The sequence below is a fragment of the Rattus rattus genome, chromosome 1, assembly GCF_011064425.1.
Source record: "Rattus rattus isolate New Zealand chromosome 1, Rrattus_CSIRO_v1, whole genome shotgun sequence".
Taxonomy (NCBI): Eukaryota; Metazoa; Chordata; class Mammalia; order Rodentia; family Muridae; genus Rattus; species Rattus rattus.
Window position 1 is genome coordinate 167,453,523 of NC_046154.1, and position 13,186 is coordinate 167,466,708.

Sequence of the window (13,186 nt, forward strand, 5' to 3'; positions counted from 1 at the left end):
CTGCCCCAGCCACGTATGCCCAGAAAACAGTCTTATCACGCCCTTGCCATCTTGGTGCGAGTTTGCTGATCTCTCTCTGCCGTCCTTCCCCGGATGGAGACACAGACATAGGGTGCCCCAGGTTTGACACCTGAAGCAGCAACACCTCCCTCCACTCTCAGTGAGAAGCATCTTGCTGAGATGTCATGAAAATCGGTGCTTAGCAGGGAAATCTAAACTTTTGAGAAGGCGTGTAAGAAACAGTGCGGCAGGCCTAGGGTTCTTTCAACTTGGCTCTAGGAAACAAAAGTACTTAAACTAAGTATCAAGTTTGAGGAGCACAGTCAAGAACACCAGAACAAACCAACAATGAGACGAATGGAGATTACAAAGATAAAAGCACAAAGCATTGAAATAGAATGCCTGAGAAAAAGAGGTGGGCCGGCAGAGCGGCCCTGAAATCCCAGTTGGAAGGGCAGATTAAGAGTTCAAGGTTTGCTTGGCTACATTGGGAGTTAGAACCCACTTGGGGTTACTTGAGACATTGTTTCTGTTGGTTTGAGGAGATGCCAACAGTTTTGACATCCTCCACACCCCCACTTCCCAGTTTCTCCCCTCCCCTACCCCAACCACACCGTCCCCCAACCCAAACAAACAAATAAAAAAAAAACAAACAAAAGAAAACAATTGTTTCCAAACCAATCAACAAAACAAACAAAACGTTGCAGGAGAAGTAGGATAAATTGAAGAATACACAAATGAAACAAAGAAGAAAACTGAGGGGTTTCATTTTAATTTTCTTTTGTTTATTGTCAGGATCTCACTATGAAGACCAGACTGCCATTGAACTCATAACCTTCTTGCCTCAACGTCCCAAGTGCTTTACAGGCGTGCACTGTAATATACACTGCAACTGAGATTTCTGAATGGTGGTAATTTCCTATACAAAAACAAACAAAAAATAACCCAGGTAGACCCAAACAATTCTCCAAGTGATCTGACCCGAAAACTTAGTCAATTCTCTAGAACATTCCAGTTCCTTTTTTCTTAAATAAAGAATGTCAATTCAAATAATCAAAACCGTAATTACACCAACCTTGCACTTTTCTTACTAGTACAAAGAAAAGCCACACAAAACCTAATTTCTTCACATAAAACACGTGGAGGCCCGGAACAGACAGCTTCTTTGCAGAGACTTTTTCTTTTTTTAGCTTTGAATGTTGGTTTTCATTAAATATGAGTGAAGGAGAGAATCAAAACTGATTTTTGTTTGTTGTCTTTTGTTTTGTTTGTTTGTTTTGTTTTTTGTTTTTTTGGGGTTTTTTTTGTTTTTTTTTTGTTTGTTTTTTTGTTTTTTTGTTTTTTTTGTTTTTTTTTGTTTTTTGTTTGTTTGTTTGTTTGTTTGTTTTTGAGACAGGGTTTCTCTGTGTAGCCCTGGCTGTCTCAAAACTCACTCTGAAGACCAGGCTGGCCTTGAACTCAAAAATCTGCCTACCTCTTCCTTCTGAGCACTCGAGATTAAAGGCATGTATCACCACCACTGCTTGACTAAAAGTAATTTGAAAAAAAAAAAAGGTTATAATTCCTGAAGCAAAATTCTTATTTTCAGGCTGGAGAGATGGTTCAGCAGTTAAGAGCATTGATTGCTCTTCCAGAGATCCGGAGTTCAATTCCCAGCAACCACATGGTGGCTCACAACCATCTGTAGTTGGAACCGATGCCCTCTTCTGGTGTGTCTGAAGAGACTGACAGTGTACTCACATACATGAAATAAAAAAAAAATCTTTTAAACAAAAAACCAAAGAGATTCTTATTTTCTCCTGAGTTTTGAGTACATTGAGAAAGCGGGTGTAGAGAGTATGAGGGGATGGACACTTGTTTTGTTCTGATAACATTAATTGGAGAATGTTGTTTTACAGACAGATAGGCGCCCTATTTCATCTCTGAGTCAAACAGACTTCACAGCCTCGACCCGAGGTCATGTATTCTGATGACTAACCAAGTGGCTTAGATGTCTAGTAGATCAGTATGCAGGGCATTCAGATAAATGTGCAAATATTTAATAAATAGTGTACGTCCCCCAAATGTCATGGGATGTGTTCTTAGATGCATGCTGCTTTCCTCTTAAGATTCACTTTATTTTTCTGAAATTCAGATTTAACTTGGTACTCTGTATCTGGCAACTCTGTGCCATTGGTCTCATTTTACTGCCTCAGAACTTCCCCCAAGATATTTTGGATTTTTGTTAACATTCTTCATTGCCTTTAAGAGAAAGTTCTTTAGATATCTGCCTGCTTCTGCTTCCTCAGTGCTGTGATACACACACACACACACACACAGAGTGAATGAGTAAAGTTGAGTTTCAGAATATTCGCCCAAAAGGTCTCTCGAATAATAATATGATGGTATGTAAGGGGTCAGGGTGGAGTTCCCTACAGCATCTTCTTTAAGTGCCCTGTATCATTGATTTCCTAGTTAAGTACAGAAAAGATACTTTGTTGGTAATGTTTGCTTTGTCCTTTTCTTTTTGGTGCTGGGAGTGAACATAGGTCTTCCTCCATGTTAGGCAAACACTCTATTACCGAGTTACTTCCCAGTTCAGATAAACTTGTGTGTAGAAAAATATTCATGGCATTCTAAGTTGCAGAAAAGCACAAAGGGATTCCACAAAGCCCAAATCACAGAGCTTTGCGATTGTGGAGAGACACAATTGTTGCAGACCAGAGCCAAATTATCTTGGGATACTTCTGGTTCTTTTGAAAGACACTCTCATCTCTCTGTCTGCGCTAATAGCTTGGTGGCTATACTATTCAGTTGTATTTGAGGGTCCCTGAAATGGTTCAGCAGGTTAAGGTGCGTCCAAACCTGACTACCTGAGTTCAATTCCCTGAACCCACAGCATGGAAGGACAGAAATGACTGACACCCATCCTACACATACACAGGAGTGCCCATGCATACACAAACATAGACGCAAATAAGTAAATACAGAAAGAAAAAAAATAACAGATGTTCTTAGCAGTTCACCCATCAAAAACTAAGGCATCAGATAGAATCTAAACCCGTTAGTTTTCTTTGCTTTGCCACAGTCAGTCTACCTGTGACCTCAAAAATGTATTCGGTAAGTGCCTTGATTAGTGACTTTTGTTTTTCCAAAACTAATTATACCTACCTCGGGTAGGAATGTCTAGAGTAGATTATGCCATTGGGGCAAGCCGAATGTGCATTCCCTAGCCACGATCTTTCAAATTTTCTTTCAAAGATAAACTTGAGACCGGTGCTGTGTTTTCGGACCCAGCAGGATTGCCCATCTGCTTAATTCAGGGGACAGCCTGGGTTGGTTACTTGTTGATTGGGTGGGTCCCACGGGGCAGAGGGCAGAGGGCCCAGAGGGCCGGGCTCGCAGCGCACGCGCAGATGGGAGGGCGCGCGCCTGCCCTGCCCCCTCCGCCCTCCAGGTGGCGCTGGCGACCCGCTGCCGCCTCTCCGAGGCCAACCCCGGCGGCGCCGGGCGCCTTGCGGGCCGCGGGTCCGCCTCCGCCGCGCCGAGGGCGTGGGCTCCGGGCTCCCGGAAGCGGCGGCCGCGGCGTGGAGCCCAGCGGGCTGTCGGTCGCTGGAGCGACAATGCGCGGCAGCCGGGGACTGTGAGCTAAGCGCGGCGGCGCGGCCGGGCGCCCCTGAATGGCGGCTCGCTGAGGCGGTGGCGCGGCGCGGGCTCCTCCCGGCGTGGGGTGGCGGGGCCGGGGTGATGCTGCTTAAGCTCCTGCAGAGACAGACCTATACCTGCCTATCCCACAGGTATGGGCTCTACGTCTGCTTCGTGGGCGTCGTTGTCACCATCGTCTCGGCTTTCCAGTTCGGAGAGGTGAGTAGCGGAGCCCGAGCCCCGGGAGTCGCGTGCGCAGCCCTCCCCGACAGAGACCCGCAGTGCCCGCACCCCGAATCTCCCTCCTGCCTCCCCATCCTCCTTGCAGCCTGGGAACCAGCACACGGCCCACCCAGGCGCGATGAGCGCGCATCCTCTCCCCGGCTCGCCTGAGCAGCTGGACTGGACGTCCGGGCCTCCCATGCTTAGCGTGCGGATGAGTCCCCTTCCTTCTCCAGGGTGTCCCCAAGAGTCCTCCGGTCATTTGATTTTGGCTCTCAGGCCTTGCGCTGGTGAAACTCTCTCCTAGGGTTTGTGTTTTTCTGTAGTGATCCTTCATTCCGTGGCCCTCCTTCGGATCCAATCCTGCGGTGCCACCCTACTAATCTTTCACCTTTGACAAAATACCGTGCCTTACTGTTTCTTCTGAATCTCAGACTTTGTCCTAGAGGCACGCGCGGTTTTGCATGTGAATTTTGCGCGGTTTTGCATATGGATTTTGCAGAGTGAAAGGGGGATTTTTTTTTTTATTAACTTTTTTCCCATTTCATAATTGCTCTGCTGTTTTACTGCCGCAGCATGTCGGCGGCCGGAGGCCTTGCTAGTGAGAATGCACACGCAGATGGGAAGCACCAAGTGCTTATCTTAGAGGAACTTAGAGTAGGGACCTTGTCAGGTGACTAGGACTGCCTGCCGGATCTTGGACTCCAGCCCCGGACCTCTTGAGAGCCAGCACCGACCCTTGCGTCACGGGCTATGCTTATACATTTTAGATCAAGTCGCTGGCCCTTCTTGGACTGAGAACTGCGCTTAATTGATGTTGAGTAAAGCAGTTTGGTTAGACTGTAAACTCTTCAAAGGGCGCAGGCAACCGGTTTGGGAGGTGTGAAACACCAGGTTAAATGAATTTTATGCTCCTTTGGAGACATACCTTTGAACGTTTTGGGGACTGCAGTTACTACTCTTAAATTTCAGTTATTTGATTCTTGGTAGTCCGATAACAGTATAATCTATCTTAAGTGTGCAGAGGGGTATGAGCGGGTCAGCAATGAATGGGCACAAGTGGGCCGGCCATTCAACAAAACACTGCCCCTAGAGACAGGAAGAAAACGTGTGCTTTCAAAAATGTTGGAATTGTCTCCCTGTTTTATTTATTTGCTTGCGTTTTAGTAAGAGGTTTAAAGGGTTTTATAATTAACAGAACGCTCTTATAAAACAGCACAGTACACATGTGTGTGCTCTGTGGAGGAGGTGGTAACAGTTTAAATATAAATGCTGTAACTCTAGCCCGAGCCCGGTGCCAGGCACTGCCAGTGTGTACATTCTAAGATCTGTTTAGTGTTTAGCATCTGGCTGAACGATATGGCCTGTTTCTAAGGGTGATTTTAGTGGTTCTGGGGACTAGAAAAATAATTTTGCTGGTGAGAATGAGAACATCGTCCAAGCGTGGGGTATTTTAATATCCCACTACCTCCTGGTCAGTCTTCGTTCATGTCTTGTAACTTGATATGTTTATGCACAGTTAGTGCCTTACTGCTTGTGGATGACTCTTGATTTTAAGAGAGAGCCTCACTAAGTTGCCCAGACTTGCCTGAAGTTCAGTCTTTCTTTCACAGCCCTTCTGAGTGCTAGGGTTCCTGGTGTATTTTTTTTTTTTTTTAAGATTTATTTATTGTATATAAGTACACTGTAGCTGTCTTCAGACACACCAGAAAAGGGCGTCAGGTCTCATTACAGATGGTTGTGAGCCACCATGTGGTTGCTGGGATTTGAACTCAGGATCTCTGGAAGAGCATTCAGTACTCTTAACCACTGAGTCATCTCTCCAGCCCCTGGTGTATGTTTTTAACCTGGTTCATTTTAAGTGAGCTGTTTCCTAACCATGGTGTAAAATACATCTGTTACAGCCTTGAAGAGTTTGAGACAGGGTCTCACCACGTAGCCCAGGTTTGGCCGGAATCCCCTATGCAGACCAGGCTGGCCTTCCATTCAGATCCATCCGCCTCTGCTTTCAGAGTACTAGGATTCAAAGTGTTATGCCAGGAGGCCTGGCTTGTAGGCACAGATCGTAAAGTTTAGATTAAATGAGAGAAAGAAGAATAAAGAGTGTCCCCAGGTAGCAGGAGAGGTGGTGGCAGCTAGCCTGTGGTGGGGGTGGGTTGGGAGAGCTATCTGGATGTGACTGATGGCTCCGGTTAATACTAACCATGCTAATAACGAACACATAGTCCTCACTAGGTATTCTCTTAACTGCTTTATGCACCCTTTTAGTCTTCACAGTATCATGTGATGTGGACAGTAATATTCTCCTCACCTCACAGGTAATGCAGCTGAGGTGTTTGTACAAGTTAACACAGCTAATTCACAGCAGACATGAGCTTCAAACTGAGACAACTGGCCTTGATGCCAACGTCATAACAATACCTCTTTTAAAGATTTATCTATCTATTTTTTTGCACACCAGTGTTTTGCCTGTATGTATATGTGTGAGTAAGAGTGTCAGATCCCCTGGTACTGGAGTTACAGACTTTTGTGAGTAGCCATGTTGGTGCTGGGAATTGAACCCAGGTCCTCTGGAAGAGCGGCCAGTGCCCCTAACCACTGAGCCATCTCTCCAGCGCCTAATAATTCATCTATTTTATGTTATGTGCATGCATGTGGGTGCGCATGTGCCATTTGTGCTTGTGCTTCTCTCTCTGCATCTTGTGGTCCCCAGGAGTCAAACTCGGGTTAGGCAGCAGGTCTCATCATCCTCAGAGACATCCCCACCCACTTTCCTTCCCCTGCTGAGGACTGAACCTGAGACCTGGTGCATCCCAGGAAAGAGCTTCACTCTTCACCCCAGCTCCTGGTGGTTTCTCCAGCAGCCCGGGCTTTGCTTATCACATCTGGGAAGAAATCTGACCCCTCTCAGCTTCCTCTTCTTCAAAGTAAAGGCAAGGCTGTTTTCTTATCAGGGTTGCTGGTGGAAATTAATTGGAGGAAGCACTTCGTCAGATTGATACAGCATATAGCAAACCATTGTTAAGCCATAATAGGTGCTGTTATCACCATCAATTGTTTTGTCTCAGTCAGTCTTTTTTTTTTTTTTTTTTTTTTTTTTTTTTTTTTTTTTTACGGAGCTGGGGACCAACCCAGGGCCTTGCGCTTCCTAGGCAAGCGCTTTTACCACTGAGCTAAATCCCCAACCCCCTCAGTCAGTCTTCACGCTGAGATATTTCCTTGAACCAGGACTTTGACTATGTAGGTAGCACCCAATGTAGGTAAGGACTGTAAATGCTCTTAACCCTTTTGAGCCATCTCTCCAGTCTCTGCTCAAGTTCTCTTCCCCCAACCCCGTGTGTGTGTGTGTGTGTGCGTGTGTGTGTGTGTGTGTGTGTGTGTGTGTGTGTGTGTGTGTCTGTGTGTGTGTGTGTGTCTGTGTCTGTGTGTGTGTATATCTGTATGTGTGTGTGTCTGTGTGTGTATGTGTGTGTATGTGTGTGTGTGTGTGTGTGTGTGTGTGTGTGTGTGTGTGTGTGTGTGTGTGTGTGTGTGTGTGTGTGTGTGTGTGTGTGTGTGTGTGTGTGTGTGTGTGTGTGTGTGTGTGTGTGTGTGTGTGTGTGTGTGTGTGTGTGTGTGTGTGTGTGTGTGTGTGTGTGTGTGTGTGTGTGTGTGTGTGTGTGTGTGTGTGTTTGAGACAAGGTCACTTGTACCCTAGGCTAGCCTCCAATTCCATATGTGCTTGAGGATGACCTTGAAATTTTTTTGACCCTTCTGCTTCAACCTCCCTAATGCTAGGATTATAGTTGTTATAATATATAGGATTTTTATTTTGTGGTTGAATTATTAAAGTTTAAGACACCTATGCCTAGTACTGGGGATCTAATCCCGGGCTCTCTGCAGTTAGGTAAGCACTGTACTACTAGTCCCTGGCCTAGGTTGTTGCTTTTTAAGAAGCCGTTTGAACACTTGTCCAAATTTTGAGGAAAAATGGAATCAAGGGTGGGGATCTACTAAACAATTTGTTTTCCTTTCCAAGTCAGGACAAGTAGAAGACTCCTGGGGATTCTGATACAATAGGAATACAGTTGAACCCAAAGGTGACAGTCTAGCGAGAGCCCTCGAAGTGGAGATATTGGTCTGAGTGAAATAAGGACATGGCAGCTCCAAGATATGGTTGAAAAAGAAGGTTTTTTTTTAAATTAATTATTTTATTTCTTTGCATTTCAAGTATTGTCCCCCTTCCCCGCCTCACTGAAAAGAAGGTTTTTATTATGAGTATGAGGGAGGGAACAGCCAGAGGTATCTGGAAGCTTCCAGAGCAAGGGGAAAAAAGTAGGCTGGACCTGGCCATGGGGGGGGCGGAGTGAGAAATGAGGGGGCGGGGCTTGAGAGAAGAGATAGGAGGAGAGCAGGGCGAGGTGGGAGGGGAGGAGTGATGAAGGGGAGAGGAGAGGAGACACCAAGAGAGAGCAGCGGGGAGAGCACATGGTTGAAATGGCAGGGTTTTATAAGAAGGAGAGGCTGGGAACAGGAAACCCTTGAGCTGGAGAAGTTTAGGGGAGGGGGTGGAATGGGAGAGTTATGGGAGCCTTGGACTCTTAGAACAGGTACTTGTGCTGCTGAAAGACCCTGGAGGCCCGCGTGCAGGAGGCCCTCGTGCCCTTTGGTTTGCTAATAGGCATCACACTTATCGTTTGTCCCAAGCTTCCTTTAACCCTGACTGCTCTCCTCTGCCTCCTTAGTGCCTTGGGGTGAGGGCAGCTGGGAAAGGGAAGAACTTGTCTATTGTAAGTCACGTGAGTCTGGGAGCCTGGGTTTCTTATATCAAGCACTAAACAGTGTCCTGAAGAATCCTTTACAGAACCCTTCATAAATGTTTGATTCTGCTTTGTATGGTATAATATGATTGTAATATTAGCACTCGGGACAGGCAAGAGAGTTGAGCATTAGAGGTTAGCCTGGGCTACACAGTAAGACCCTGACTCAAGGGAAGAAGAAACTTCAGGCTTTAACATTAGTATTTGTTCTGCCTTATTATAGCTGCTCTCTCGTGTCTTTAAAGCATGCTTTAGAGAGGAAAATGTATTGCAGGCCCATGGTCATTTATTTACAAGTCCACACACCCTTCCCCGAAACTTCCATAACTGTTACATTATCTTAACATTAAGTCCCTGCACTCTCTATAGTGAATATTTCTACGCCTCGAGAAAAATACTGACTATAAATAGATTCCTGTCAGTTAGCTCAGGGTTTTACCACAAACGAGTTCAAGGCAGGTCAGGAAGGCTGCCAAGTGAGGAACCATAACGAGACCGGCGTGTGGAGATCTTTCGGTGTGTGGGGAAAGGGTGGTAGATCCCAGGGACATGAGAATTTGTTTATGTGTGCCTTCCCCTGTATTGAACACACCACTTTCTTATGTAAACTGCGTGTGGAAACAAAGTTAACTCACGGAAGAAAGTTGGTCGTAGGCCAGGTTAAAGGCAGGTCTGTGAGAGTCTCCCCCTTCCCTCCCGCCCTTCCCTTTTCGCTCGCCTGTTTAGGATGATGCTGGATGAATGAAGTACCCTTTTTCAACGATAAAGAAGGATTGGTTGGAAACAGGATCCAGCGAGTTACCTTACTGACTAGTTTCTTAGCTGGCCAAATTTCTGGAAAGAAATGTGTTAGTTTGTATTTGATTAGTTTCCTGATTTAACTGTTTTTGTGTGTTCTTGGTCAGAGACAAGCAAAAAAAAAAAAAAAGGTGGCAAAGATTCCATAAACAGTGAGGCAGAGATTCCAGTCTGAGGGGACATTCCATTCCCTGCCCTGCACAGTGCCCAATCTGAGTTACTTCCTAGCCAATCCTGTGGTGGCTACCTCTCTTTTAGGTTTTATTAAGACAGAATTGTTTTGCGAGGCATGGTGGTGCATGCCTTTAATACCAGCACGTGGGGGACAGAGGCAGGTGGATCTTTTGAGTTGAGTTGAGGCCAGCCTGGTCTGTGCGTATAATTGGGCTATGTGTAGTGAGACCCAGTCTTACAGTAATCAACAACAACAAAATGGTTTTGAAATCACCAGCCAACATATTCAAGGCGCCTCTCATTTTAACATAAAAAAATGGACATTATCAGACACTTCACTTAAGAAACCCAGACTGTGGTTGGGAGTTGGAACTCACGTAAAGGCTGAAGGAGATCCTCTGGTTTACACACACGCATGTACACACACGCATGTGTACACCAGTAAAACAAAAATAAAAAGATATATGAACTACAGTATCGGAATTTGTGCTGTGGAGAAAATGCTAGAGATCACATAGAACTTTTAAAAAATATAAATTTTGGGGTTGGGATTTGGCTCAGTGGTAGAGCGCTTGCCTAGGAAGCGCAAGGTCCTGGGTTTCCCCAGTCTCAAAAAAAAAAAAAAAAAAAAAAAAAAAAAATATAAATTTTGGGGACGCTCAGAACTGTAAATTAGGAAAGCAGAGACCTTGTCCCAGTCGCTGCTCAACTCTGAGTGAATGGAAATTGCTTATTAACTTAAAGGTGCCCAGTTCTGCGATGCAGTGGGTGGAGGGCTGAACTAATAGCGATTTTTAATTGGCATCTTTTTATCCTCGGTGCCAATGAAGGTAAGTTTTCTACTCCAATAGAATGTGTGGTTACTTTGTATTTTTTTAAACATAATGTCACTGTAACTTGTTTGTTCTGATGTTCTGAAATTCATTTTTGTCCTAAGGAGATTTTCCTAGAACCCGGAGACCTGCATGTTGTTAGGATGCACACAGTAGGGCAGACGGTACCGTCGGGACTTAGCTCAGCCTAGGGGAGATGAGGCCACCGCAGACATGAGCACTGTGTAAGAGTGGAAGGGAAAAGGGATTTCAATATGTGGATAGGTAGGGCCACAATAACAGATTAGTTTACGGGAAGAAAGTCACTGGTTGAAGCATTTTAGAGGGACCTTATCAACCTTTGCCGGAGATGCAAGGTGGTAGGGCGGCTTCATAAAGGAGTAGGCGTGTAGACAGAGAAAAGGAAAGAGTGCTTTGGAAAGTAAGACTATTTGGAATAGCTGAGCGGAGGCTTGGTCTTGTAGAAAAGCGTTTCCTTTTGCATGTCGAATCACTGGTCACTGGAAATGGCCCCTGTCACCATCAGTAACACACGGTTGCAAGTGACAGATCCCATCTAGCTCAGGCGCTGATTAGGAAAAAAGGGAGCTTATTAGCTGGTGTAACCAGACTTGGTAAAGCTCTGGCAGGGTTGGATCAAGGTGCTTGAATGTGGGGAATTTCTCCTTGTCCTGTTCTTCACCTCCCTCGGGGGCAGCCTACCCCAGGTGGGTGTGGCCTCCAGTTTCAGAGACTTTCTCAAAGGGTAGACCACACTTGGAGCTGCCTGCCTGCCTTGCCCTGGGGGCAGAGTGCCCCTTTGTGTACCACCAATCCTCTGCTGAGCCTTGGGGATGGGCAGGCCTGGAAGTCACAGCTGAACCACCAGATCTGTGAGGGCTGCCCCTGAGAGTAGTTCCCAGATTGTTATCAAAGAACTGGCCAGAGCAACAGATGTCCAAGATAACCAGGTTCTGTTCAAAGCCATTTCCTTTCCTTGGCCTTCGCATTCTGCGGGTGATAACTGTTTGCCCTTTATCTTGTCGATGTGATCACGGCTGTTTCCATGGGAAGTCTTGTGAAATGTACATTCTTGTCTGGGCATGTTACCCTGGGATTTTGCTAAATACAACTCCAGGGTACTTCATAAGCCTTCCAGCAGTGATTCAGTGTGTGACATATCTACATATTCCCTAGTTGCGTTTCGTCAGATTTTGAGATCTAATCTTTTTATTAATGAGTTTTAGCATGTTGCAAAAGCAAAACAATGGTCTCTGGCAGACAGTTTGTGTCTGAAGCAGTCCCCAACCCCCTTACCCCTTTTCACTGCTCCTTTTAGTCTTTAAATTCGAGGATTCACAAGACTATTTCTTTACGTACTTCCCACTCCCCTCCAGTGGCAGACGGACATGTTTATCATGGGTGTTCTTTCCGCCATGAGCCCTGACAGTGTCAGGAGAAAGAACGAAGCAGTCTGGTGTTCGGCCAGTGTCCCCTGAGCCCTGACAGTGTCAGGAGAAAGAACGAAGCAGTCTGGTGTTCAGCCAGTGTCCCAGAGCTCCCCCAGAAGTGGAGGGAGAACTTTCCTGAGACCTAAGCAATTCCTTCCCGGCATTGTTACCTGTTGTGTCATAGTATGGTGCCTGAAAACACCCAGACATTTGTACTACCTAGCAGTGAAGTTCCTTTATGAGGAACACAGAGGACGGGCCATTAACTGTGCTTGGGCCCAAGATGTGTGGTGCTTTGTAGTCACATCAGATTACAAAACCGTGACGTTACTTCAGCGTCAGAGTGGCCAGTCTCAGAGAGGGACAGATTCCAAAGCCTAAGCTGATGCTTTCTGCCTCCTCTCTAGGCCTGCAACAGACAGCAAACCCAAAAACTAAGGAGGAGATGGGTCTGTGGGCCCGCCCCTTTCCTCGCTCAGTGCCTCTGTTTTCCACCGGGAGCCTGCAGAAAGCAGCAAGAAACAAGGGCAGGAAGTCCTTCCCATGTAACCCCATCCGAGGTGTCCGCTGAGGTGACCACCTCAGGTTTGGCAGGTGTCAAAGTTTCTTCTCTACTGAAGACCTTCAAAGGGTATTGAGACCACTTCTTACCACCGTGCTTGGGGCTGTCACTTGGTGACACTGGTGACAAGTGTCACTTGGTCATCCCTGGTGAGACCGAATGTCACTTTCATTTAGATGGGCTGCTTTTTCCTTCTGTAGTCTCTGAAGCTTTTCATCTCCGCCTCTGTCTCTGTGGGGGTGGGGCTAGGTCCTGGGCTCTGTCTTGTGTGTGACCCGCTTCCGGTACGTGGCATACCTATTTTTGGCTCCAGCTAGGGAGTGTGCCCTGATTCCAGGCCATTGACTACCACCTTCCCCTGAGAACAGTTAGCTGACAGCCCTCTGTACTTCTCGGGTGTGAGGCAGGGCTGGCATGTTCCGGCATCTGAACTATTGTGAGCTGTACCGGCGATCCCGCCGAGTGATCGCCCTGGGCTTGGGGAGATGGCGACCGCTTCTGTCGTAGTCCTTGTTACGGAATGGCAGTCACTTCTGCAGAGCTTCCTAGCCTCAGGTCGTCTATGCCATGATAGGGGTGAGCTCCCACTCTGTAGTAAACTCTGCTTTTTGGTCAGTTACTTACTCGGCCCTGAATGTGGTTTCTTGCATTTGGTACCTCAGAAGAAACACGTGTTTTTAGGTTTATGGCGGCCTCTCAGTTGTAGCTACCATGAAGTTGATCTGGCATGCTCGGGAGATAAAA

The 13,186-nt window shown here is 46.4% G+C and overlaps 1 protein-coding gene across 1 annotated transcript in view; it reads left to right on the top strand.

Annotated features, from left to right (window-relative positions):
* Positions 1-3,544: 3,544 nt before the first annotated feature.
* The window catches only part of Gnptab (N-acetylglucosamine-1-phosphate transferase subunits alpha and beta), a 67,097-nt gene continuing 57,455 nt past the window's right edge, over positions 3,545-13,186 (top strand). The window contains exon 1 of the mRNA XM_032910929.1: positions 3,545-3,843. Coding sequence (XP_032766820.1) covers positions 3,727-3,843 — 117 coding nt within the window. The 5' untranslated portion in view covers positions 3,545-3,726. The remainder of the gene's footprint in view (positions 3,844-13,186) is intronic.